Source organism: Bombus huntii, chromosome 9 (genome assembly GCF_024542735.1).
Source record: "Bombus huntii isolate Logan2020A chromosome 9, iyBomHunt1.1, whole genome shotgun sequence".
Taxonomy (NCBI): Eukaryota; Metazoa; Arthropoda; class Insecta; order Hymenoptera; family Apidae; genus Bombus; species Bombus huntii.
Window position 1 is genome coordinate 1,363,678 of NC_066246.1, and position 26,956 is coordinate 1,390,633.

Here is a 26,956-nt window from a genome sequence, read left to right on the forward strand (position 1 = left end):
ACTACATCGTTACCTATATGTTGGCTACATTCTCTATTTTATACTGTATATTTTAAAGTATGTCTTTGGCGTTTCTAGAAATTGTACGTTACGTCGAGAAAGGTAAAGAAAACAGCTTGAGATACAGTATATCATCTGAAAGTGAAGCTTAGGAACAGAAAATCGTAAAATCAGTCAATAATAAACTATGCACGAGAAGTATTCCAATTAGGAGATATTTATAGAATCTTAAGAAGGAACGGTAGTTAAAGTTGTGCGAAGCGAGATATTTTTTTTTTTTTTATTTATTTGTTGAAATTACAATCAATTCTCGCGTTGAGAATTTTCAGTAATTTTTCTGGCGTGGCGCAGTGACATGGCTGTTTATTTACAATAAGTTAATACTTATTGTAGATAGGTATAATTTATAAGTATTATAAGTAAGTGCATATGCTTAATTTGGATAACTAAATGAATCTAGCGTTTAGGTCTAGCGGGTAGTGCCTCTTCAGCCTGCGAATCTGGTCCGTCGTATCAAGTAGTCCAGTGATTAGGGGGTTTCGGTGTTTGTTGACTTTTTTGCTATATCTGTCGCTATATTTTGCTATTTCCTCTTTGACTGTGGGTATCTTGAGGTCGCGATGGATGGTTTCGTTGGTAACATACCAAGGTGCGTCTATTAAGGATCTTAGCGTTTTCGACTGGAAGCGTTGTAGTATTTCGATGTTGGAGTTACTTGCTGTTCCCCATAGTTGGATTCCGTAGGTCCAGACAGGTTTTATTACGGTCTTGTAGAGGGTAAGACCTAAAACCTAACTGTGATTTTAAAAATTTTAGAAAGTTTAGGATGAGTAATAAATTATCCCTCAAGGAGTATTAGTCACAGATGCAATGAATGCCTTGTTTCGTGCACAAAAGACGGACAGATGGGCAGATGTTCTGTTCTCTATAAGGAACCGTGCCTATTTCATATTCTAATAGTAGAATACTTCAGCATTAAGTTAATATGCCTATTCCAAATTCTAGTTGTGAAATATTCCACTGAAAGAACTAAAATCTAAATGCTCCTGCACATATAAGTGCATTATTACTCTTTATATTACTTATATAATAAACTTATAGCAACCATGGACAGAATCGATTATTGTTTTTCTCTTAATATCTAATCGCACATCTGATGCGGTAAACGGAAAAGATAAGACGAGGTTCTGTTAAGAGTAATTCGTATGAAATTTTCTACTTTCACGACAATAACTTATGAATAGAATATAATAAAGTCCGACATGGTATCTTATGATAGTAATATAAAACTTTTAGAGAAGGAGAAAGTAGTAAAAATTTCACGAGTACGGTGGAAAATCGGAAGTATCCTGGAAAAGTTCCTATATTGAAGAGAATTTTGGCCCTAAAAAGGGCCGATTGTTTATAGAAGAAGAAAAATAGGCTGTTTAGGCTCTCTCTCCTCGAATACGGCGGGCCAACTGAATGTCTTTTGGCATAATGGTAACACGTTTAGCATGGATTGCGCACAGGTTGGTATCTTCGAAAAGACCAACGAGGTAAGCTTCGCTAGCTTCTTGCAAAGCCATGACGGCGGAGCTCTGGAATCTCAAATCGGTCTTGAAATCTTGAGCGATTTCACGAACCAAACGTTGGAATGGTAACTTCCTGATCAGCAGTTCGGTGCTCTTTTGGTATCTTCGGATTTCACGAAGAGCGACAGTTCCAGGCCTGTAGCGATGAGGTTTCTTCACTCCACCGGTAGCCGGGGCACTCTTACGAGCAGCCTTGGTGGCCAATTGCTTACGTGGAGCCTTTCCACCAGTCGATTTACGAGCAGTCTGCTTGGTACGAGCCATCCTTTCAAACAGTCGGAAAATACAGCGATACGTTCACCGTTGTGACAAAATGTAGAATACGCTCCGCGCTTGGAAGTTCCCACTTTTATGTGTTGCAACTACCGGCTGCCGGCTTTTGATTGGTCGAGCGTCGCACTGGAAGGGGAACTACGCGACCGTCAACACAACAAAGCTTCTATTCTATTTCTGCCTGTTTTATTTCTTTTATATTCAGACAAATGTAGTTGTGGCTGTGATAGATTTGAAATTTTAGCAACAAATGAGTCCAAGTTTGAAAATATTTAAGAATAGATAATACCATTAAGGCTCGATATAAGATTGGTACAAATACCTAGTACAAAAGGAAATCGTGTGACTTAATCAAAATAGTTATATCCAAAAAACCATACCTTCAAGAAGCCCCTCTCCCACAACAGAGCGGAAATGCCATAACCAAGTAAAATCTTACAGACAACGTAGCAGACAAGATGGAGAGCCACATAGAAAATATTCAAGAAGCGTTCTACGTCCTTAAGTAATAAGAGTCAATAAGAACTAATATCATTTTAACCTCAATGCCTAAACTTGTGATTATGGAGTTAGAGTATCCTTCCAATCCATTCCAGCTATTCAGCAATTGTTTTAATATGCAAAATGACGTTTAGTTCAAAGATACAAAATCCACAATCAACGATCACAGACGGAAGTCACAGTCTATTCACTTTTTATTTATTATTTCAAGCCTGAATATTTCTTCTTTTACACGGTACATTTCTGCAATTGACGATAAAGCAATGTTTTAAGTTTCGTTAAAAATTAAATCTAATTTCGAGACAAAAATATTACCAGGGTTAGGATAGAAGTAAAGGGTGATTTTTTAGGAAAGAGTAACCATTAAATTCAGTGAAAGCCGGATTTTGCATACAAAGGACGTGGAGCAGATGTTCGACGCAGATGTTCTGTTCTCTGTAGGGGACCGAAGTACAATATTTACTCCAAATTCTGATTACAATATAATATTGCAGCAAAATCATAAATTCTAAATATTTCAGTGTACTTTAAATTATATAAAATCGACGTCATAAAAAATAAAAATGAATCGTAAAACATAATTGATCTGAACTACCTGAATTTAGATTTTTAAACAGAAATTTTAAATTACTTATTTTAAATTAGGCGTTTAAGGATGCCTAAGCACTCAAACGTTCTAGCTTGACACCATCCCCATTTTTTTTAAACACGTATGAATTGTTGTCTTAGGTATTTTCAGAACATTTGACATCTCTTGAACTGTCAAACTTCGTGATTTTTCAACAAGATCCCGAATTTTATCTTCGTCTGTCTGAGGAGGACGCCCGGAGCGCATTTTCTCCGTAAACAGCACATATGTTTTTCGTGGCAATTGTTACAGAACTTCCTTTCCGAAATTCATATAACATGAGATGTCGCAAATGGAAACGCATTTCACTCATGATTTTTTACAGCGACACGTTCTTCATTATGATAAAATATAGAATACGCTTCGTGCTTGGAAGTTCCCATTTCTACCTGATGCAACTATCGACTACCGGCTTTTGATTGGCCAAGCTCGGACTGGAGGGGGAATGCGCAACTGTAAGTATAAAAGCGCGGTGCCAGGAGAATCAAGCATCCACTTAGTGGTCGCTGTTTCACTGATACTGATCGAGTTGCACAATGACTGGTCGTGGTAAGGGAGGAAAAGGATTGGGAAAAGGAGGAGCAAAGCGTCATAGAAAGGTTTTGCGTGATAACATCCAAGGTATCACCAAGCCAGCCATCCGTCGTCTTGCTCGTCGTGGCGGTGTGAAGCGTATTTCTGGATTGATATACGAAGAAACGCGTGGTGTATTGAAGGTGTTCTTGGAAAACGTTATCCGAGATGCTGTAACCTACACTGAACACGCCAAGAGGAAAACTGTGACGGCTATGGACGTAGTCTACGCCTTAAAACGTCAAGGAAGAACTCTTTACGGGTTTGGTGGTTAATTTCTCTTGCCACATTCACCTCCTCACAATCAAACGGCCCTTATCAGGGCCAACAATATTTACGACGATGGAATTTTCTGTTTCGAAGAACTTGCTGTGAAAATTGATAAAGCACTGGTGAATTTCCAATCGCTCATCCTTACATATTGTACGCCCATTTTATGTGTCACAAGTTTTTAGTACTCTTTTGAAATGGCGGTATCTCTGAGATATATATAGTTTTATTGAATTATCTTTTGGAATCCATGCTTGTGTTGCGAATTAAATAAAAATGTTTCTTGGATTTGTATATGCGTAATAAAAAACCTAACCTATAAAACATATATACATACATACATCCAACTTTTCAAGTCGATAGTTTCCTAAGCTTATTGAAATTTAAAAATTATTTAAAAATGAAAAATTACGTAATTTTTTAATCCTAGACATTACCCTCTGGATTTAAATGTTAGATTCAACTAGAATCAAACATCGATAATCATTTATTATTCACGTTATAGTACCACGCCAGAATAATTTACTTATAATTCCCAATGAGAATTGATTGTAAGTTACTTCCAAATAAAAAAAAAAGTTTCTCAATCCCAAAATATACGCTATTTCACGTTTGAGAAAGATTAAAAGTTTTCTTTACAGACTGTGTGTAGAAATCACTTTTCTGTTTCACTCAAACACTATTGAACTGTTGTCAATCATAGAATATAAAAATATTTATATATCAGTTTATAAATAATATATATGCATGTACCGTTAATAGAGGAAGCGGGATACAAAATACACTTTAACAGAGAAATATGCATTTTTAACCCTTCCGCCACGAACGTCGCCTATAGGCGGCATCCGCGTGACGACCTGTGTGTACGAGCGTCGCCTATAGACGACGTCCGCGGAATACCACTTAACCATGAGCCCCGCGAAACGTATGAACGCTTTCCATCGCAATGCTCCGTTCAGTACCGCTATTCCGGTGGCACGGTGGCCCGTACAGCGGTGTCATTCCGACGGAGCACACTGCCGTAGCGAAAGGGTTAATATTGCTATGCACACGAAATGTTCTGTGTTTCTCGAAGATCGATAAAAACCTGAATATACGGGCAAAAAGTTCTCGATTGATGTTAAGTATATTTTCAGTGGGGATACCCTTTACTTCTAGCTTTAAAATAAGACGAATTTGTCAAATCCCACGCTAGCTTTGTACTCTTACGATGGTTATTGTTAGCTATGATAAAGACAAGTATTGAAACAAATAACAGGTTCATTCAAGAAATCACTGAGGAATGTTTTTAAATTAACATTCATAAAAATCTGGACAAATATAGAAAGCTTCTCAACGCGAGAATTGATTGTAATTTTAATAAATAAATAAATAAATAAAAAAAAAATAGAAAGTTAGTATATATATGTCGGAGGCATTTTGAGGCGTTCGATGAACCTTTATTTACTTTACCGTCGCGAATGTAGCCAATATTTATCAGTACGAATGTGGACACTACCAGAGGCTACGAGTAATGGTAGTAGGATGGTCGAGATTATGGTGACAACAAATTCAGGTTCGATAACAAATCCACGGTCCACGAGAGGACTAGTATCAACGTGCTACTCGATTCGGGTAACTTCCCGATAACTCAATCGGCAATTCGTCCAACGACTCACTAACAAACTAACTAACTCACTAACTAACTCCCTTAATCCAAAAGAGCCTGCCCTTATATACTCCTGTCCCCGTTTCTCGGGTTAAACTTTGTTTTTAAGGAGAGCCATATAATCATTTCATACCTCTGTCAGGTACATGTCCCTCCCGTGACCGTGGCTACATTCGGTGACCTGCCATGTCACTTCGAGCCCAAACCCATCGTCATAAAGTCAGATTGGGACATTAAGACTATTTCTTATTTTTATTACTTAAGGGCGGCTATAGTAAAAGTCTGGACTAGTGTATTGGGGTTTATTTATTTGTTGAAATTACAATCAATTCTCGCGTTGAGAATTTTCAGTAATGTTAAGTTAATCCCGTTAAGTTAATCAAAAATTTGAGAAGAATATTCAGTCCCATTTTTCAATTTGAAACACTGTCATTAATGATTCAATGAGGAAGTAATTCTTTTACAAATATCCATTTAAAAAACTGCAAACCAAAACATGTAAACTTATTTCTAGCATTCATGATAGTTATTCTACAATAACAATTTTTCTGGAGAACAATAGAATTCTTTCGAAAATATTCGCAAAATTATTCAACGTAGTTATGTAGCATATATTTTGTGTAAGTGTTGCACTTCTCATACATATTTTTTTTTTTATTTATTTGTTGAAATTACAATCAATTCTGGCGTTGAGAATTTTCAGTAATTTTTCTGGCGTGGCGCAGTGACATGGCTGTTCTCATACACATGCAAACGATTTTCTTTATCATCTTCTTTTTCATCTAACATTTTCTTTTGCATTTCGTACGTTTTTCTTTTGTAAGTAAGTAAAAGATTTACATAGTATTCAATACAAAATCATTCGTGCCCGCTTATTCCAGAGATTATTACGTCACGAATTATATCATACTTATTACGTGCTCATTACCTAGAATGATCTTATGTTCATAGAAATTAGAAAAACATTGTCCTTAGTAATATAAAATGTATTTTAGTGATATTTACTCGCGTGTTAAGATCAGTTGCGTTTTTACATCTGCTCAAATACCGAAAACGATGAAGACTTGAAAACCTTGTACATTCCTAGACTCGATTGACCTTTTTGGATCTCACGATAATGCCACTCAAAGAATTCTCCAATTCTCGACAAGATATTCTAATCAGTCAAATGAAACGACGCTTGGTTACATGAATGTACATTAATGGAAATTTGAAGTTCTTGGAGTTTGCTTAAACAAGCCGTCTTCATTCTTTTCTTACTATTAAACTGTATTATGTGATATGTATTGTTACTTTTTCTTATTTAAAATATTACGTTTCAAATAATGCTTTTTATTAGGTTTACAATTGTTATATTTCTATTAACAATCCAAACATGATTTACGACGAGCAACATCATGTTTTAATCAATATTTTTTATTAAATTTACAATTGTTATATTTATATTAACAATCAAAGCATGGTTTACAAACAAGCAAAATCACGTTTTAACCAATACTTTTTATTCAATTTATAATTGTTATATTTTTGTTAACAATGATAATATGATTTAGGACAAGTAAACGCATAGGTTGAGTACCAGCAGCGCACCAATCAGAGAACGAGAAGCGCAGCGTGGCTCGTGATTGGTGCGCTGCTGGCCACGTTTGACTGGTATAAAGGCGCTGCTGTTCCGACGCTCGACATCATTTTCTACCCAAGTGTGGAAGAGAACTCTTCGCTGTTTTCGTTTTATCGTGTAAACAATCTTTGAGAGAAAAGATGTCTGGACGTGGAAAAGGTGGCAAAATCAAGGGAAAGGCGAAGTCTCGTTCGAATAGAGCAGGCTTGCAGTTCCCCGTTGGTCGTATTCATAGATTGCTTCGCAAAGGAAATTACGCAGAACGTGTTGGTGCTGGTGCACCTGTTTACTTGGCGGCCGTCATGGAATATTTGGCTGCTGAAGTTTTGGAATTGGCTGGTAACGCAGCCAGAGACAACAAGAAGACAAGGATTATTCCAAGACACTTACAACTTGCCATCAGGAATGACGAAGAATTGAACAAACTCTTGTCTGGAGTCACTATCGCCCAAGGTGGTGTTTTGCCAAATATCCAAGCGGTACTGTTACCTAAGAAAACTGAGAAAAAGGCATAAGCTGCTTTTTCCCCACTACTAAAAACTTACAAATCGGTCCTTTTCAGGACCAACAATCGTTCTTACAAGGAACAGTCTCGAACTAAACTATTCAGATTAATCATTTTAAAATCGTAGATTCTGTTCGAGTAAACTATCATCATATCGCTCAATTTACGTAATATTTGAGCAATATGGTTGATATGTTGACATGGAGTGCAATAGAGTATAGAAGAGGTTAGGTATATAATATCGAATACTATAAAGAATTATTAGTTCCAATAATCAGAAATTAATTTAAGAACATTTCATGATTTTACGACATATACGGGTCCTAAACACATACATTACCTCTCCCATCCTACCGTTTCTTTACAAATGTCTACAATAGCATGACAAATCGATAGTACTTCGATAAAATAGCGTCTACTCAAAGGATAAGCAAAACCGCGGATTAAAGCTTCGATTCAATCTTACTATACGGCGCTAGTGTATCGCGAGAGCTTACGGCGAGCTAAACAGATCTTAAGAAAATAATCTCTGAAAGACCTCCTTTGTGTAAGATCATTGAACTTTATTCGGCGAATAATACGCAGTTAAAGTATACATGTTCACTTATCGAATAAAATGTAATACTAACAAAATTTCGAATATCACATTCTATGTGCATTACTTTTCGTGCAATCTACTGTAAAGCCTGATTGTGGTTAGTTACGATTCTTCGATCTAAACGATTTGACTAATGAGAAGAAGAAAGGAAACTTGAAAATATAGTAGAAATCAAGTAAATAACAAAGTTTGACTTGAATATTTCTTTCGTCTTTTTACTCTTCTTCATCGCTGAAAAATAAATTAATATTTAATAATTGAATAGAACTAACTTTCAAAGATATTGATAAAAGATCAAAGATTAGAATTAAAAATAAGCAAGTCCCTTTGCGAGAACATATACAAACGATAGAAAGGAACGAAATTTGAAGGTTGTTCAATCCCTCCACTGACCCGACGCAATATTTCCATTCTGCTCGAGTAAATCTCTCTCTGGTGTAGTGTCCGTGAGACAAAAAAGACGAGGTCGACGGTTGGAAGTTGTCAATGCCATCGAGAATGGTGGACGATCGGCGCGTGAACGTTCGAAGGCGGAGGGGCCTCGGCAAACCGCGTCTATCTCATGCAGACGAAGCGTTACCAGGTGACTCAACTATACTCGTGTACGTCGGTTTCAAAGCGCCGAAAGAAAGGGAAAGTACCCGGGACATCGAAGCATGGGAGCCTAGCGTGCTCTCAGTCCGCGGAAAGCGACTGAACGCATACGAGAAACGATTCTTCGCATCAATTCTGTCGCGCATTCGTGGAGATCGCGATCGAGATTCGTGGTGACACGTTGTGGACCGTTGGAATATCGTTGATTGGATCCTCGTGTGGCGGTCGGTGGCGATTTTCTGTGACGCGGATCGTACTGGATCGAGGAATGGTAAGGAACGATCGATGTGCATGAATCTTTGTTGATGTTCTTTTTAGCGTGGTAGACATCTTGCTCTTTGGAATTCTTGTATATTTAGGACGTATTTACACACGTATTTACGATCGTTTAACAGTTTGCGATTGTTAGCATTTGACAGTGAAAGATCAAATATTCCGAAGGATTAAAGTTGTGCTCTGTGCTGAATTCTTGTTGGAATTTGGCGCGGAGTTTAAATTCTTTTTTGATATACGATAGTCAGACTGTGGAAACGTTTTATAAAGGTTATTCAGAGAGAAAAATTCGATGGGGGCCATTTTTATTTGTTTACGAGGTCCCTCGAGGAACGTTCAACGCACGAGGTAAATGCATTTCGTTCGATATACATGTGCTCCGTGGACTTTTTACGAGGCAAGGACACCACGATATCGGAGAAGAGATCGAAAATCTGAAAGTCGTTCGTGCACCGTATCCATACTGTTGCTGTAATCAATATAAACCAATAACCAACCCGAATTAACAAACGATCGAATCTCTTGTTTCCTAATAGTGCAGAATTTGAACACGTTAAAATAGCATGTAAACATTCAAATTGTACCTTACCGACCTAGCGAATAAGTATCGATTGCAACATTATGTTGCGCAAATTGTGAAAGACCTTGAACATAGATTGGTTTTCGATCTTTGATTTGAAACCTATTTCGTTCGATAAGTTTTTGACTAATCAATTATGTACATAATAAGTTAACTACTTAAATTGAAATTAATTACATAAATTATCTAACAGTACGTCGCATAATTTATATACCGATTCGATAAATCATTTCATAATTATTCGAGACACAGAAAATCATAAAAATATCGTAGAAATATTTCTGATAAACAGAAAACGAAGTCAGAGTTGTTTCGGTATTAAATTAGAATATCTCAACGAGGTTAATCGTATCTTCGTTAATGGCGGTACAGTCCGTAACCACGTACCTCACGATCTACACCGGATAATAGTATTATGTTAGTATTACGCAATAGCGAAAATTTCACTTTCCGCGGTACGGTCGCGCGCACAAGCGCCCCAAGATAGCGAACCCGCTTGCACGTCGTGTATGCGTTACCTTTGGATACCGGCATAGATTTTTATCGTTCGTTCGTGCTCTCGTCTCCTGTCTCTTTTCGAAGCTTTTTTACACCGTCTGACTCGATCGCCGTGGCTTGCCCAACCGGTCTCTCTATCAAAACGCGCGTGTACTTAGCCATACAAGGACGAGCGTGTCGACGCGCGCATGTTCCATAGACTATGAATGATGATTTTCGAGTGGAATATACTTCTCGATATTTGAAACAATGCGATTTAGTAATTTTATTATATATTGTTATTAAATCAATTTTCGATTTCTTCTATTTGCATGGGTGAAACAAGAAACGAATAATAATAGGCTGTAATGGAAAAATTATCCAATTTAGAAAGAAAATGATATTATTTCGAAGAGTATCTGACATAAAAGAAATTTAATAGATATTTATTACAATAAATTTATAAAAATGTTTAAAGCTCGAGATGGCTTTTCCAGAGTCTCCAGAGTCGATGACTATTCAGAAAATTTTTTAATAAATAAACTTTCCATCTTCAACGAAAATAATTGGATATATCGTAAGTAATGTTCCGCTCTAAAGTCTTCGCTTTCTATGTTTCATTAACACTATGCATGAAATTCGAGGTATCACAATGAAAGAATTACACAACAGTTACGAACTTCGGTTGCGTAATCGACGACCATCTATAAACTAGCTCGATCGCGCGGAAAGGCTTAAATGCAACTACGAACACCATTCTTCCATTTCTCAAACACCGCGGTTCGATAACCGCGCAGAAAAATAACCGATACGATTGGTTCGTAACATTTTATTGTCAACGGTTTACTGCGCAATCTAGCGTCCATTGTTCCGTATATCGTACGGAAGACTGGCTCGCCTCTTCGGTAAAACTCGTCGTCGTCGTCATGATGCAACGGATAAAGAAGTGTATCCTTGAAATAGGCGCTTAAACGATAGTATGCTAGGAAGAAAAATTAGAATATCATCCTAATCGTTAGAACGTATAGTATATAGTATATAGACCGTCTTTCACGTTACAATTATAAAACTCGAATTAGTTATTTATTAATTATTATTATTATTATTATTATTAATTATTAGTTATTTATTAATTAATTATGCATTATATATTTATATATCAGTTAGTTTCATAATTTTACGGTATTATTTTAACGAAATTTTCAGATTCCTTTGAAATTTTATCAATAAAATCGCGATAATCATGTGTGATAATAGTGGCAGTAAGATTTTCGAAAATTTCCTACCTTTTATTTTCTATATTAAGTTTTCAAAAACCTTGAAATTCGCTGCAGGTTTCGATTATGATTAACCTAAATCCGTGTATTTCAAAGTGTTTGTTTCATAGCATATGCATAACGCGGAAGGAACACTATCTAACGTTTACGTTTTATATGCTGTTTATTCTTACGCAATCGGAAAGAAAATATCGGAGTACATGTGAGAATATAAGCTACGTAATGTTATAAGAACCTGCGATTGAATTCATGACTAACGATTTTCTTTTTTTTAGGAGTTCTTCGATTAATCGATCATACATGGAGGAATATCGACCGGTTATGATTCCAAATACGTATTGTCTTCGTGGAATGGAATTACCTCAACGAACCACAGATGCTTCAGAATTTCTGCGTGCCTGACATCGCCAATTCGGACTCACGATGTTGGAACCAGTTCTTGGAATATCGACGGTATGGTGGTTGGTGGTGTACGCCAGTATTCTGCTGCTGCTGTCGCCCTTGGTGCTGATCTTCATCGTATTGCTACCGAACTTCCCGATATTGTTGGTCAGAAGAATGTGTTACATTCCGATCGAGTCTATTTGACAAATTGAATCGTCGATTCTTAGAGATCGTACCTCTTTAAACCCCTCTGAGTTTCAATGTTAAAATTTCCTAACGGTTTAACGGTTCGGTAAGTCGACGATTGAATTGCAGAAGACTGTTGAAAAATGCATTATTGTGCTCGAAAATTCAAAGCATAGCAAGAGTTGCGATAGTCTTTGATAATTCTATGAAAGTACAGAGTTAGCTTTATGATTGTAATTTCGAGCATACAACGAGAGATTGTAGATTGAAAAAAGAAAAGAATTTATAGTCCCCTAATAGATATCTGCACAAAGATATGATACTTGGGACAATGACCATGGAATAAATGGTCGCGGTTGACAACAAACGTATCTATTTTCCGTTGTTCCATTGTTCGATCAAATCAAAAGTAGTCGTAAAGTTAATACTCTATTATGTATCTTAATTTAAAGCGCTCTAATTAGCTATCTACTTCTTTATTTAGGTATACAGATTATTAGGACCATTATTCGTACCGTATAATTTATCATTCCCTTTTTATACGACGATTAAGATGCACCTTGGAATTGTCAAGTATACGCACGATTGATTAGGAATGAATTATAAAGCACTGTCTATCGAAACACCGTTATTTCTGTTTATTTGAATCAACATTTAAACACGATACGATTGTCCGCTCAGTTCTTCTCCTGTCATGATTCTTTCGCTGCCGTTGCCAAGATTTCGCCATAGCTGTCGCGTGTAGAACGAGTATACCCGACATGTAAAGCCGATATAACGGGAACGACGTTTCGCAAAGTGCGAGCAACACGAAAATTTCGAGAGATCCACCAGTTTTCGAATCCGGTAACAGTAGCGTCGTTGATTCTTACGTCACTGAGCTGGTTTATACGTTCGTCTCGTGTGCACAGCCAGCATTTTTATACATAAACATCTGGCCTACGTGAGAATCGAGCAGCTCCAGAGGCACGTGCTGACCATTCTTAGTTGAAATTATCATTTTGAAACGTTCGAGAAAGCTGAACTAATAATTTTATTATCTTTTTACCACATCTTTGTCTTTCTCTATTCAACTTAAGACATTCACTGCTTATTTCGTAGCTGTATATCTGTAATTAAAAGGTAAAGGGCATAAAATTCTTAGGTAAACGCGAAAGGAAAGGTTGTTCGGACAGTTCATAGCGTTTTTCACAACCAATGTGTCGTGTGACAGATTCTAATAGAATTGGAAGAAGATCATTTTATCATGAATTTTATTAAATAATAAATTTCGCTACGAACTTTCTCAATAACTTAAGGGTTTCGATACATTTTGAAAAACGAGAACACGTTACATAGATAGGATAATCGAACCAATGCCTTTACCTAGATTTTCTCGAGCGTTGATATTTTTCCCTGAATGTCCTTTAATTTTCCTTTCATTAATGAGAGTATTATGTAAACGGGAGTGTGTATGTGTGTCATTGAACGTTCACCATTTATCTTGTTAGTCATTCGGTTTCTTTCTTTCTTTTTTCATGAACTTTGAGAACGAATTATTTTTTTATTCGTCATAAATGGCATTTGCGATCGATTGGAGATTGAATGATTAGCGCGTGTCAGTTCGTTGCTGATTTCGTGATACGCGAGCGTGTACGGTCACTGTCACGAATCGATATGTGTATCTCATTAAATCGGGCAATCCATGTGTCTAACAACGATCGAGGTCCTTATGTTTATTTCTTTTTTCTTATTTCTTGAAACATTTTAGTTCGTTCGCAACGTACGGGTTGTACCGTAACGAATGGCCTACTAAATGTGAAATATTATTTTTAAATATCGATAGTATTTATTGAAAGGAAACATTAGAGCCGTAGCCACGTGGAAGAAAAAATACTCATAGCTAGAATTAAGTACCCTCACGTACGTCATTAATCAAGCAGTTACGAAAAGATCGACCGTACCCTTTACATGAGACGTGTTTGGGCCATTATCCCTCTAGTAATTACTTCTTCGCTGGTTGTCTTTATCAGAAACTGTAAATCGTTTGCCTTGTCCAAAGTCAATATTTCATTGCTGGCATTTTCATCATCAGTAACCATCGTCGTTCGTTAATACAATTTATTTTTCTATAAAATACAAATTTTACTTCTCGCAGGATGGAACATATTAATACTAGTATTACTCTTATCTATTTACTTCTGAAGAATGTTTCAAGTGCAATATTCTTCCAATTTTTCGAGCTCGAAAATTACAAAATTTCCAAATATTCGAACTTTCAAACTTCCAAATTTTCAAGCTTCCAAACCTCTGAAAAATATTTCGAGTGGAATATTCTTCCAATTTTTCGAATTTGAAAATTGCAAAATCTCCAAATATTCGAACTTTCAAACTTCCAAATTTTCAAGCTTCCAAACCTCTGAAGAATGTTTCAAGTGCAATATTCTTCCAAGTTTTCGAATTTGAAAATTACAAAATCTCCAAATATTCGAACTTTCAAATTTCCAAATTTTCAAGTTTCCAAATTTTCAAGCTTTCAAATTTTCAAGCTTCCAAACCTCTGAAGAATGTTTCAAGCGCAATATTTTTCCAATTCTTCAAATTCGAAAATTACAAAATCTCCAAATATTCGAAATTTCAAACTTCCAAATTTTCAAGCTTCCAAATTTTCAAACTTTCAAATTTTCAAGCTTCCAAATTTTCAAGCTTCCAAATTTTCAAGCTTCCAAATTTTCAAGCTTCCAAATTTTCAAGCTTCCAAATTTTCAAGCTTCCAAATTTTTAAGCTTCCAAACCTCTGAAGAATGTTTCAAGTGCAATATTGTTACAATTTTTCGAATTCGAAAATTACAAAATCTCCAAATATTCGAAATTTCAAACTTCCAAATTTTCAAGCTTCCAAATTTTCAAGCTTTCAAATTTTCAAGCTTCCAAACCTCTGAAGAATGTTTCAAGCGCAATATTCTTCCAATTCTTCGAATTCGAAAATTACAAAATCTCCAAATATTCGAACTTTCAAACTTCCAAATTTTCAAGCTTCCAAACTTAAATGTTCAAATTCAAAAACTTTGAAACATTTAGATATTCAAATTCTCGAACTTTCAAATATTCGAGTATTTAAATTTTCACATATTCAAACATTCCAATTTTTAAATATTCAAACATACAAATTTACAAATTTTCTAATTCTCAAACTTTCAAATATTTAAATATTGAAATGTTTTATCTCTCGAACATATATATTCCCCGTTTCGAACATCTTTAAACGCTTCGTGTTCGATGCACGTCCACGTTCACAGTTCGTCCATCAATCGTGCACCATGCATCGCGGTCCTGTGCATGGTAAATGCTTGTCCTTCTGCAGTTCGCTGGTTGATGTAGACGGGCCTGATGTTGAACATTACAGTACCGATCGCGGAGTACTTTCGCTAAGTGGTATGTAGTGGGGGAGGTAGGACTTGAACCCTGATTGTGAGACCCCATGGGCCATATATACTACGGTTCCATGCAGTTCTCTTGCTACTTAGTGTCAGCTTCTCGACGATCCTTGCTGCTCTGTAGGGAAGGTATACCAAGAGGGAGACGGATCGAGTAAAAGGTAAGCGTTGTTCATTTTATTATCGACAACTGATCTTTGGTTACGCTCGAATTTATATGACAAAAATTTCACCATTCTTCCTCTTTATGACTCTTCAAAGTCACGTTTTATGACGAAGAATGAAAGAACGCGCCGGGGAAGGAAGAAATTCGCAGAAATTCGCGTATGTTAATGAGATGAATCATTGTAGCGAAGCGCGTGTCTACAATGTGGCATCGACGTTCTATGCATTTTCCTTCTGTCAATAATTCCGATAGAATTTACAAAGACATTTTTCATACAATTACCGCAATTGTAAAAGTTACTAAATTAATGGATGATTTAATTTTAATTTCTCGTAGTCAACCGCTTTCCTTGTTGAAATCTATTTTTCTCTCGATTATCTGAACTTCACGGAACGCAAGAATTTTGCTAGGTGCGACAACTCGACTGTTAGCACACACCTACAAAGAAAACAGTCGAGATTTTATTCCGTGCACGTGTAGCTCGCCTCTTTTGTATGCGATCGTTCGAGCAAGCACACGCGAGATTCTTATCCATGGATGTCTGTTATTTCTCGAGAAACAATGGACAGCTGGTTGACACGCGGTTAAATCGTCAGTCTTGCTTTCTAGAAATTTGGATAAATTTCAAAAAGTTCGTGTATCTTTTCACTTACAAAACTAGTTCTTCGTAACTACGATCTATAAATTGCAATCTTTTTTTTTTTATATATTATATCCTTTTATACTCGTAAAACTATTAGACTGTATGTGTATATAAACAGGATAGATTCGAATAGCGTGGTATTATATCGCGAGGGAATTAATACAACACCTCATAACATTCTGACATTCTCGCATAGCTTTGTTCTTGCATCAACGCAACGCGGTTGATAATTGCAACTATCACGTACGTCACTTTGGGGTCGTTTTACTGTACGTATACACGCGTGCTTGCACTAGATTTATCGACGTTGTGCTCGAACAGGGACTTTGAACTATATCATTCTCTCCGTGACACGATAGCTTACGGGACTTGGTATTTCTTTCGATTATACCGTCACTTTTGACACGTTGTATCGCGCTAAACGTTAATTCCCATTCTTTTAATTCTATTTAATAATTTTCAGATGAATTTGTTGGTCGTCTTCGCGTTGATAACAGTGGCATCAGGAAATCCGGGACTCCTTCGGGTTCCTAAAGTGTATAACGCCGTGATTACGAGTAATCAAAACTTGTCCCCGTCCAGAGCGTATCCAGTGATTCAACCGATAATCCATCGAACAGCGGTTGGATACGTGCCACCGGTTTATTACACGCAAGTAGCGCCTCATCTTGCTGGACCAGAAGTCGTTCATCTTCCTCAAAATCCTCTAAAATCGTACAATCAGCCTGACGTGCAAGCCGAACCCACCGCTACCGTCGAACAATCCAAACCAACCGACGCGAAGGATAAAATAGAAGCAACGAATCCAAGTGCAGAAGAGAATAAAGGTTTAAAGTCAGAACCTAAGAGCAAGAACGGGGAACAAGAACCTCTAAGCTTCTATCCCAATTATCAATCGTTATACTACGATCCCTATTTTTACACGTACAGTGGATTCAATCCTCACCTGGTCCCAGGGACCTACTACGTCGACTATCAACCCTATGGCACTTTAGAACCTATTCCAGCAACCACACCGAAGAACGGGTTCTCCGAACATCTGCTTCCAGCTTACCACGAGGAGAAGAAGCTCGCTGCAAAAGAACAGAAAGAGAAAATACCAGATGTACCACCGCCACCCCTTCCGACAGCTGTGCCCAAAAGTTCCTGAAGTGGAACCCATCCGACAAGATTCTTCCAGTTACGTTTATTCGCCGTCATGGTCAGACTGATTATTTCATAGTGTTTGGAGGAAACGATGTATTTTACGGACGATGAATGACGTTGAACCCTTTGCAACCGAATTTTGTTTACTCGCGAGAAAAGCTTTCTTTATTATTTATTGACCGTAGAAACACATTTTTTTCTCGGTGGTTTTGTAAAAAGAACGTATACGCCAAAACAGAGTAGTTTTACTGAGAACAAATACATTCGTCGTTTGGTCAATTGAACCGTTCGGAAGTCACAACTGAACAACTTCATCAATTGCAAAGTACAGATGTTATAAATTCTGTTTTTTCAATTTATCTTGGAATTTATTATTCTCTGTGCCCTCTTCTTGCAATGAATGAACTTACGAAAGGAAGCCATTTGGTTCTTGAGAATCGAATATTAATGGAATAAAATGAAGAAATTAATAGAGAATGCGGTTGATTAGTTTGACTTTTGACAGGCTTAATTAATGGAATATTAATGCAATATCAGGAGCGAAAGGGTTAAGAAGGAACAATGAATTTGATGTACGAGGGTCATTTGTTTTAATATAAAATTACGGTACGAAGCTGCAACTGTTTCCTATTTTGTTGACGGCCCACATCCTCACGGAATATGATAATTGCTCGAGATGGAAGTCGCTGAACTTGAGCTTCGCGTTGATAATGCTGCCGTCCTTTCTACGATTCACTTCCAGTTTCACCGTGACGCTCTTGTTACGATTCAATGATTCCACTCTGATGCATGTAACGCAAAGATGTCCATCCACCGACGTAGTTATATCCGCGACAGCTTGTAACGCTTGGCGTACGCTGATGATTATGTTATGCTGATATACTAAACTACCAGTACAATTACCCCATTTCGCGCCGCTTTTGTCATCGTCCTGAACATATTTTTTAATTGTACGATTAGGAATTTCTAGAAATACGGTAAAACTCCGTTTACCTGAATCCCATTTATCGGAACAAAATGTTAATCAATGTTTAAGTGAGACTGTCAATTTTTTGGACATGATAATTTCATTATCTAGCAAAATCTCACCTGTTCAGGTGTCGTTTCGTATTCGGTAAAAGCAAATCCAAATTTCCGTGATTATATTCCGTGATCATAGAAATTTGTAATTAAGAAACGATCTAGTTGACAGATTAACTAAAGTTTCTGGCCACCGAATTCGCTTGTGTGAACCTCAACACGGTTTCATAGAGAACGAAAAGTAATAGGCAAGGAAAATTGGTAAGAAAAAATGTGTGAATCCCTATCGTACCAATTGTTTGTTCCTCCATTGTGAGTTCAGATAAATCGAGCTCTACCATACGATAGACATTTACTCGTCATTTTTTATTCCCTTTTTTTTATAGTTTATTTGCATAGGATATTAAGCACGTTAAGTTTAGTCTGTTAAATCTTTGTAGCATAATATATACAATTTTGATAAATACATGCATTGCATAACTTACTGGTTTCGAGTCACTAGACTTCTGATAGTCATTGTTATCTTCCAGATAGTCAGAGTCTTCGTCGTAGTCCTCTTCGGCATCCCGTTCTAGCGAATTTTCCGTAGTTTGAAATTGATCTGATCGGTTAATACGATAGGCTGTTGTCGTTGTTTCTATGATTTGTTCTCGAATCGGTGTCGTAGAAGAAGTGGAGGTACTGGTCTGGAGACTGTTATTCGCCTTATCGACTGCGTGTTCGCTTTTATTGATATTATTTATCGGGATGTTCACGGATGAAGGCAAAAATACGTTGTTTTTCTTCTCCAAATCGTATTTATACGTATACTTCGGAGTCGTGGACGTTCTCTTCGCGTACCTGTCCGCTATTTCTCTTTGACGAGCGTGAAATCTGTCCATAACCGCTTTCCTTTGCGCGTAATATTCCGATTTATCATTCTTCGAATCCTTAGTCAGCGCGTAACGTTTCGATCTATTTGTTTCATTATTCGGGAAATAATTCACGTAACGTCGACTGATTTTCTTTGTCTTGTCCACGGGTTTATCGTCGTTCGAATCGCTCGAGCGTTCTTTGTTCTTCCAATTCTTGTAACCAGCCTGAACGTGAGCCAGCTTCAACTTTTTATGGCCTTTCTTCGCGCCTTTGAACTCATTCAACGCAGTCGCGTTTCTTTTTACTCTGTCCTTGTGCGTTTCGTCACTTTTATCTCCGATTAAAAGATGTTCCCCATTCTCGATGGACTGTTCCTTGCCAAAGGGCTCCACTCGCAGCCGAGTGATCTTGTATTTCTTGAAAATCGGTTTAATCTTCGTTTCGAGGTCTTCACCAGCGTCCTTTCTACTAATAAGCATGAATCTCCACAGCTTTAATTTCTTTTCTTTTCCCTTAACGTCGTACGTTTTTAAACCCTGATAGTCTCCTTCCGTAATTTTCGTCTCTTTGAACGTAGACGACTCGATAATCACAAAAAGCGTCAACGTCAGAGCACCGACCAACCAAACAGTTTTCGGAGTCATATTCGCGATCGATGCGAACGATCCTAGCACCAACGAGGCAAATGAAGGAATCCGAAGAGCGTTTCGCATCTTTGACCTCGGTTTATCTACCGTTCGTGGGGTGAGAGACCTTTCTGTTGCTGGACGCGCGATTGTTTCAATTTCTCAAAAATAATATCTAATTATAACAATATGTTTATAAAATTTATCGCAAACCGATGAAAGCAGACTAATTGATTATCTTGCGACGAGACTACCCTATGATCGTGGCGCCAGTGATGCAAAACGTTCATTAGCTTTTATCCTATCGTGTAACACAATTACAGCTCTCAACGTGAACGTATTTTGTTAAACACGGCCGGCAGATTTCAATTACTATTAAATCACCACAAAATTACTATTCCATAGAATCGAAGAATTTAAGGAGCAGCTAGCTAAGAATTCTGCTACGTTAGTAGCTTGTTGGCTCAAAGTTTGATGAAAGCGAAGAATGTTATTATTAATATTTGTAGCGTTAATTTCATATTAATGTTAGCAGATGATTCGATGTAAGTAGAATTGGAAAAATGATACCAAATTTTTGATCGTTGTACGTAGCTCAGAAACTTGAATCACCAAATTTCTAAATGAACGTGTAAGTACAAGGAAGTAACGGGTAAAGGTGTAAATATTTTATTTAATTAGCATGAAGCGTGATACGCAATACACGGCAGTTTATATCGACTCGATGGTAATGCTGTCATCGTCGTTGTCTTCTCCGCTCTCGTTCGATTTCTTCATTTCTTTTCCTGGTTCAATCTTCGTGTCCAATTTTTCGATGCCATCCTCGGTGCTTTCAACCTCTGGTTTCATAGTGGTCGTCGATGGTGGGCTTGGTTTAGGCGGTTCTCCCGGTTGAATAGGTTTTAACAGCGGATACACCTATGAAAAATCAAATGGATCATACTTTTTCAATACCCGACGCACGCACGAAGCTGTTATTGTTGAAAAAATTGATTTTCTACAGAAATTGACATATAATTTTAGTCAAATAATTTTATTTTTTACCGGATTCAGTGGAAATCGGAAGTCATGTACAGGGGTGCTATAAAAAATGTTATAAGCAGGCAAATGGGAGACCGAAGGCTTTCCATAAGCGACGACAGCGGCTGGAATACCATTCGCGTCTACGGGAACCTATAGAAACAAAGCAGCGATAAAAAAGAATCTATAGAAATAAAGAAAAAATGGTGAAATTTTACAAAAGTTTTAAGAGACACGTTACATTTTGATAGTAAAACGGAGAGTTCTGGTATTGCAGAAGTTGCGGATATACGCTGATGACTTCAGAAGGGTTTTGATGATCGTTCACGTACAAGTTTAGTCCGATTGGTCTCGACTCTATCGATACGACCAGGATTACAGCGAAGGCAAGCAACGTGGCGTAGACCTTGAAAAACGATGGTAGAAAAATTTCTGACGAATTCAAAAAGAACGATTGTTTCTTCTATTTATAGAGTGATATATCGAATCGTGTGACACGAGAAACAATGCGGTAGTTAGCTGCAGATTGATCGTACGAATCCTGTGTCGAATAAAGAAGCAGCTCGTCCGACGCTTTTGATAATACGAGCTTTGGCTCGATGCGCAGCATCGCGTGGCCCGCATATCAATGATTCTGATTCACAGGCAACGCGGAAACTGATTTTTTTCCGCAGATGTAACGGTTAGTCGCGTCTTGAGAATTATTCATAAAAACAGTGGATCTCCTCTGCCACTGGTGTTATTATCATTTCCAACCCTTTTGGTCTTAAATTTATTTGATACGAACGAAAGAATAAGAACATATCGAACGAAATATTCTATTTGTCGTCGTACCCGTTTACCGAAATACAAATTACAAGAAACTGTTCATAATGGAAACTTGGAAAAGTAAAGTAGGCGTGCCTCGAGTTGGAAAGTTGGAGAAACGATATTTAAACGAACGATCAGAAATAGACTCACCTGCATAGTGTGATCACAGCTTCGCGATAGGTTTGCGAAACTATCTGTACTAACCGGAATTTCAGCCCTACCCGCGATTTATATATTCTTCATGGAGAGCAAACTCCCCCACCCTGTCGAATATCATCCGTGATTGTTTTTTTCCTTTGCTCCTACGCATAGCTCTTCTGTCGTTTCTCCTCGGTCCTTCGTCACGATCAACGGGATACTTGCTCGTGATTCTTTTTTTCGACGACGTAAGCGCTCCATAATGATCGAAATATTTTCGACGTTGCCTGAGGATCCACGATCGGACGATTAATACGACGCTATGAACGATCTTTGTTAGTTAGCTCGCCAAATAACTCAGGGCAATGCAAGATCTGACCAAAACTTGAGAAAATCTCATTTTCCACGAAATGATCTCGCGTGTGTTTCACGAGTTTGTCATTAGGGTAGGTAGAGTTATGACAACGTCGTTTTATCGAGGTTAAGATACCAACTTATGAATAACATGCCTGAAAGCTACAAACGGAAATAGCGAATTTATTGAAACGTATCACGTTTGGTAGCAGGTTTCTATATGGTACATGCATACATCGAGCACAGGATGTATTATAACTCGAGGTTTATTTACTGTTTCGATTAGAAGGACTAAGACGAGATCGTGGAAGGATAGTCATACATGAACCGGTTAACGTTGGCAAATTGCCGTTTAGAATATGAATGAAGGGTGTGGCCTGGCGACTTTGACACCCGAATTTACATTTCTAATGTTCCCGTGTCCGTCACCGTTTCCTTTCTTCGATTTCGATCATCGCATCGAATTTCTTCCCAAGGTTATGCGCGAACTCGATACTCGCGATACATAAATTCGACCGATCACGGTATAATTAAAAATATAATTAATGAAAATCAAAGTCTCTGAGAAAGCATGTACGTAACGTGGTACGTTATTTAAAGCGAGAAAGCGATAATTATACGTCGACGTGAAATTCGAGATGCACTTCATGGTATTCGTGCCGTAAAGAATTTTTGACATTTTCGTTAAAGTTTGCAAGTAACCTCGTTTCCTAATTACGCGTGACAATTTCGTTAGGAAAATCGTGGAGTGAGTTGGGATTCATCATCGCTTAATCATGGTCGTTCGACGGAACTTGCGAAATCGGAAGTGCTTAACTTCACCGTGACTCGGTCCTAGTATGGCTCCCGAAGGATGGCTCTCGAGAGTGGTTAGCCGAAAATGCAAAAGACAACTTCCGATGGTGAGGCTCAGAAGCGAGAAGTGCAGCATTGACAATCAAGGGAGTAAACACGACGAGGATAAATGTTACGCTGACGTTTCTAGGTACGTATTGTCCATCTAAAAGTCATGCTTCGATAGGTTACATTATTTACGTTCATTCGAAATCGTTAAATGCAATCTGTCGCACGATAGACGTCCTTCAGTCACACAGCGTTTATTTTATTTATTCGAGCAGCTTAAAGCGACGACTCCGTGTAGCAATAAAAACGACACGCTTTGTAATTAAAACACGTATTATAAAGATATGGCTAATATATCGCTGAGAACGATTTTTGTGAATGCTTTGATCGCGCCAACGTCAAGTAAACAGAAATGAAATTTGACAGATTGATATGTTACTCAAACGATACTGCGACAAACCGTCGATTTTTATACATTCATGAATAATTCAATGGCGCAAAAGTATATAAAATGCGCATAATCTGAGGAAGTATATAAAATGTCGAAATATTTGTCATGAAAGTCTCTTCCTAAATCTTATATTTTCAGCGGTGCTTATAGAAATATGAATTTCTATAAATTTCCGCAATTCATCGATAAAATTCAGCAATAAAAATTAGCCTCGATGCAATCGTTAAGAAGAATAAATATAAATACGAACGCAAGTAATAAGTAACAAGAACCTAAAGCGACATAAAAACTCGGACATCTTTAATAATACTTTATGAAAATTTTCGTTTCATCTAAATTACTCAACCGATAACGAAATCCTATAAAAATACACTACTAAGAACGGATATATAGAAATATTTTGAGCATTAAAAAGATGTCGGCGCGAACCACGAGAGAGCAGCTGATGGACCAGTTTGAACGAAAGCGCCTTTTCGGAAATCGATAGGAAGAGAAGCTCGTGAGGCGTCGACTGCGCTCGTGGAAGTTCGCACGGGCACTAATCAATCCGCGGGAGCTATCGTGTTTATCAACAAGTGCCGCATACACCTGCTTTCGCGTCAGCTTCCGTGACGGTCGTTCGGCAACCACCATCATCGGTGGCAACCCCTTCGTTGCCGGTGGTTCTTCGAATAGTGTTCGTAGTGCGAGGTTAAAGCACCGAGCCGTGTTCTCGACCAACGACCACCTTGCTGCGTGTTAAACCGTGCGTGTTGCTCGTCGACAAAGATTACCCTCGCCGACTCTTCCTCCAATCTTCTGCCTCCTCTTCTGGTTTTCCGCTTTTGTTTCCTTCGTTTCCTTGGTTTTTCCCGGTTTTCTCGTCGAGCGTGAGTTCGCTGGAATTACATACTATTAATAACCCAACGGTGTCGTTGCACGATGCTGCTCTTGACCAGCTGTTTTTCAAAGGATTTTTGCTCTCGACGACGAACAGTGGCATTTTGTCGAGAATTTTCGCGTCGATCTTTTTGTGTCGTCGTAGATTTATTAGATTCGAGATCGTGAAAAGGGAAAAATAAGTTTCTAACGGTTTGTTTCTAACAGGTAAAGGTTAGTTTCGAGAGGGTAAAAGGTTAGGTCAATGAATTGTCTATCGAATCATCGAACTGTATTTGTGCTTCTTCGTGTCTTTTATTTGTTTTGTCATCGTTGGATTTTAAGTGATAGAATTTACGGTAGATGTACTTGATTTCGACAGACTTTAGCCCGAAGTGAAAATTCGCCAGATCTTCGCTGTGTCCGCCGGGAAATATCTCCACGAAATTGTGAGAAACTTGTTCATAATTATTTTCGGTGACTTCGTTTTAACGCGTATTATACCGATTTATTTAAGGATCTTCGATCGCGTTTGAAAATTTTCTTGTATCGTTCCGATATACTCGCGCCGTAAATATTTCGTTTCTCGAAGTACAAAGTCACCTGCTGCTCATAATTTACTGTCTCGCGTCTTAATAAACTGATGATCTTCGCAAAACACTGATGGAAGCTTGGAGACATTATCCATCTTTTGGCAAGCAAATTTCGTTCCTGCCATCTTTCATCGTCGCGTCATCCGCAAACCCTCTTTCCACATATTATGTGCGCGTTGAAATCCGCCGATTTCGAAACAATGCTCGCTGTGATCTCCTTGAAAAAATTCCGAAAATATTCTCCATTTCAATTTACACAACAAAGTGAATTACACAATTTAGCGAATTTTGTATTCTTCGCATTTTTATGAATTGCAACGTGCGTATAAAAGTGAAGTGAATCTATCGAGTCGCAATGAATCAGCAATAAAACGTTATTATTTACCGGAACTTTGCTTAATTGTCTGCGATGACCGCGTAGAAACGTGTTTTGTTCCACGCTTCAGGACACGAGGTTCGATGATGCATCGCTTACTGATCGAGGGGTGCGATCGAGGAGGGTGAAATCGAAAATATGAGAAAAGGGGCGCGGTTTTCGGAAAGCGGTCGTCACTATAAATAGAGCCGCCTCGTGCGTGCGTGCTATGCTTTTAAACATAGTTTTGGCAACGCGAAACGTCAAACCGCCTCGGAGTGGCAAAGCGCGTGGATCGTTTCGCGAATTTCACGGAAAACATTGGCCGGAATCCTTGTTCCTTTCTGCAATACCTGGTTCAAACCACCGGACATCTTCGAGTCTGGAGAATAAAATGTGACTGCGTGTTACTATTTTTTAAAAAATCATTCGCCCATTCGTTAACTCGTATCAAGAAGGAAATAAAGAAACAGAAGATTTATTTACTGACAACATCGAGTAAAATAAAATTCGTTTGAGTTTCTTCGTGAAGTCGTGTTTTGATAATACAACGGTCGACATCGTTTTGAACGTTCGTCCATTAAATAAATCAGCTGCTTTATTTCGTCGATCGTTGTGTCGCGTCTCGACGACTCTTTTCTTGCCTTTTCTTCCGATCAAAGGGAGGTAAAAAAGCGGGGAGCTTCGTCGAGAGGAAGAAATGAAAAGTGCATCGGAGAAGTGTGACAAGGAGAACCAACGGCCGATGGAGAGAAGCCACGAGGCTGATGGAGACGCGCAGGGTGCCCAGGACGAAGAGTAAAAATCGCCATCACACTAACAAAAACGCCTGTCCCCGCGTTTCGTGCGTGTGCTCGTCGCTCTGCGTCAGGTTTCCGGTTCCCGTTCCGAACGCACATTTGCAGACGCTTCGATGCACACTTCGCTACACGCTTCTTTTCGTTCGTGTGCAATGGATGCAGGAAGTATTCGTGTACCGATAGATGTTAAACGGTATTTCGTGAAATTATGGCTCCTTGGTCAATTTGTATAAGAGGATGAGTTCGTACGTGTATATGTCTTGTCAGAAGTCGGTAAAATCGGCGTGCAAGAGAAATAAATTATCGGTCTAATAACAAAGTTTTAAATAATATGGTTTTCGAACAAATTGTAGCTTTATGGAAAATTACAGTCGAAGGATAGGAATAAAAACGTGTTATCAGAAATTTGTTGTACGATATCTGTCCTAGCGATGTCCAAAAATATAGAAGCTCGTTATTTTATAAAAGTTGCTTGAGAAATCAGAGTTTCATGGACTGTTGTTTATGCGAATACTTCCTACATTCACCGTACGTTACACATACGTATTATTTCTACTACTACAACATCGGAGAATCGTTTAGTAGCAAGTTCCAATTTTCCTTGAGAAATATCGTCTTATTCGAAGAGGAGGGAATGGTTGTTCGATAGAAACAATAGCGAAACGTTCCGGTAGGATGCGATTCATTGTCGGTTGGCTGGTCTGGCAAGGTTAATTGCAAAATATTGGCATGGATAGCGATACGATTCCGGCCAAATGAATTATAATGTTGTCGCGAGTGTCCAATGAAATCGTTGACAATAATTGGTCCGTATATATCGTAGAAAACTAATTACTCTGTACAATGTGTCTTCTCGAACGTGGACGGATATTTGTCATAAAAAATACAGGTGGTCGACGA

The 26,956-nt window shown here is 38.0% G+C and overlaps 6 protein-coding genes and 1 long non-coding RNA gene across 17 annotated transcripts in view; 3 read left to right on the plus strand and 4 right to left on the minus strand.

Moving 5' to 3' along the window:
• Positions 1-265: 265 nt before the first annotated feature.
• On the minus strand, positions 266-1,956 carry LOC126869155 (histone H3). Its single transcript, XM_050625344.1, has one exon. The coding sequence runs from the start codon at positions 1,836-1,838 to the stop codon at positions 1,428-1,430; it is 411 nt and encodes a 136-aa protein (XP_050481301.1). The 5' UTR covers positions 1,839-1,956; the 3' UTR covers positions 266-1,427.
• Positions 1,957-3,447: 1,491 nt separating this feature from the next.
• On the plus strand, positions 3,448-4,107 carry LOC126869158 (histone H4). The gene has a single exon (XM_050625347.1). It carries the CDS (start codon positions 3,513-3,515, stop codon positions 3,822-3,824), a length of 312 nt encoding a protein of 103 aa, XP_050481304.1. The 5' UTR covers positions 3,448-3,512; the 3' UTR covers positions 3,825-4,107.
• A 2,236-nt stretch (positions 4,108-6,343) lies between these two features.
• On the plus strand, positions 6,344-17,894 carry LOC126869149 (uncharacterized). Of its 4 annotated transcripts, XM_050625334.1 has the most exons (4): positions 8,530-9,056; positions 11,668-11,845; positions 15,348-15,539; positions 16,651-17,890. In XM_050625334.1, exon 4 carries the CDS (start codon positions 16,651-16,653, stop codon positions 17,335-17,337), a length of 687 nt encoding a protein of 228 aa, XP_050481291.1. In that variant the 5' UTR covers positions 8,530-9,056; positions 11,668-11,845; positions 15,348-15,539; the 3' UTR covers positions 17,338-17,890. The 4 variants fall into 4 exon arrangements, 3 of the variants coding, with proteins under 3 accessions (XP_050481288.1, XP_050481291.1, XP_050481289.1); XM_050625331.1 differs by lacking the exon at positions 15,348-15,539 and having other exon boundaries at positions 8,524-9,056; positions 16,651-17,893; XM_050625332.1 differs by lacking the exons at positions 8,530-9,056; positions 15,348-15,539 and adding an exon at positions 9,067-11,594 and having other exon boundaries at positions 16,651-17,894.
• Positions 12,780-15,336, minus strand: LOC126869161 (uncharacterized). The gene is made up of 3 exons (XR_007690831.1): positions 14,737-15,336; positions 14,327-14,499; positions 12,780-14,249 (listed from the first exon to the last, which is right to left on the minus strand). It is a non-coding gene; the product is annotated as an uncharacterized LOC126869161 (long non-coding RNA).
• A 13-nt stretch (positions 17,895-17,907) lies between the features above and the next one.
• LOC126869525 (uncharacterized) lies at positions 17,908-20,412 on the minus strand. The gene is made up of 2 exons (XM_050626175.1): positions 18,740-20,412; positions 17,908-18,351 (listed from the first exon to the last, which is right to left on the minus strand). The coding sequence occupies exons 1-2, from the start codon at positions 19,919-19,921 to the stop codon at positions 17,935-17,937; spliced, it is 1,599 nt and encodes a 532-aa protein (XP_050482132.1). The 5' UTR covers positions 19,922-20,412; the 3' UTR covers positions 17,908-17,934.
• A 68-nt stretch (positions 20,413-20,480) lies between these two features.
• LOC126869153 (uncharacterized) lies at positions 20,481-23,868 on the minus strand. Its single transcript, XM_050625342.1, has 4 exons — positions 21,815-23,868; positions 21,096-21,260; positions 20,879-21,007; positions 20,481-20,752 (listed from the first exon to the last, which is right to left on the minus strand). Exons 1-4 carry the CDS (start codon positions 21,818-21,820, stop codon positions 20,546-20,548), a joined length of 507 nt encoding a protein of 168 aa, XP_050481299.1. The 5' UTR covers positions 21,821-23,868; the 3' UTR covers positions 20,481-20,545.
• Positions 23,869-24,021: 153 nt separating this feature from the next.
• Positions 24,022-26,956, plus strand: part of LOC126869124 (cytosolic carboxypeptidase 1-like) — a 34,185-nt gene continuing 31,250 nt past the window's right edge. The window contains exons 1-2 of one of the 8 annotated variants that reach the window (XM_050625267.1): positions 24,022-24,195; positions 25,184-26,127. In XM_050625267.1, coding sequence (XP_050481224.1) covers positions 26,024-26,127 — 104 coding nt within the window. In that variant the 5' untranslated portion in view covers positions 24,022-24,195; positions 25,184-26,023. Of the gene's footprint in view, positions 26,128-26,956 lie in introns of all 8 variants that reach the window. The other 7 variants (XM_050625266.1, XM_050625265.1, XM_050625270.1 and 4 more) reach the window with 7 other exon arrangements.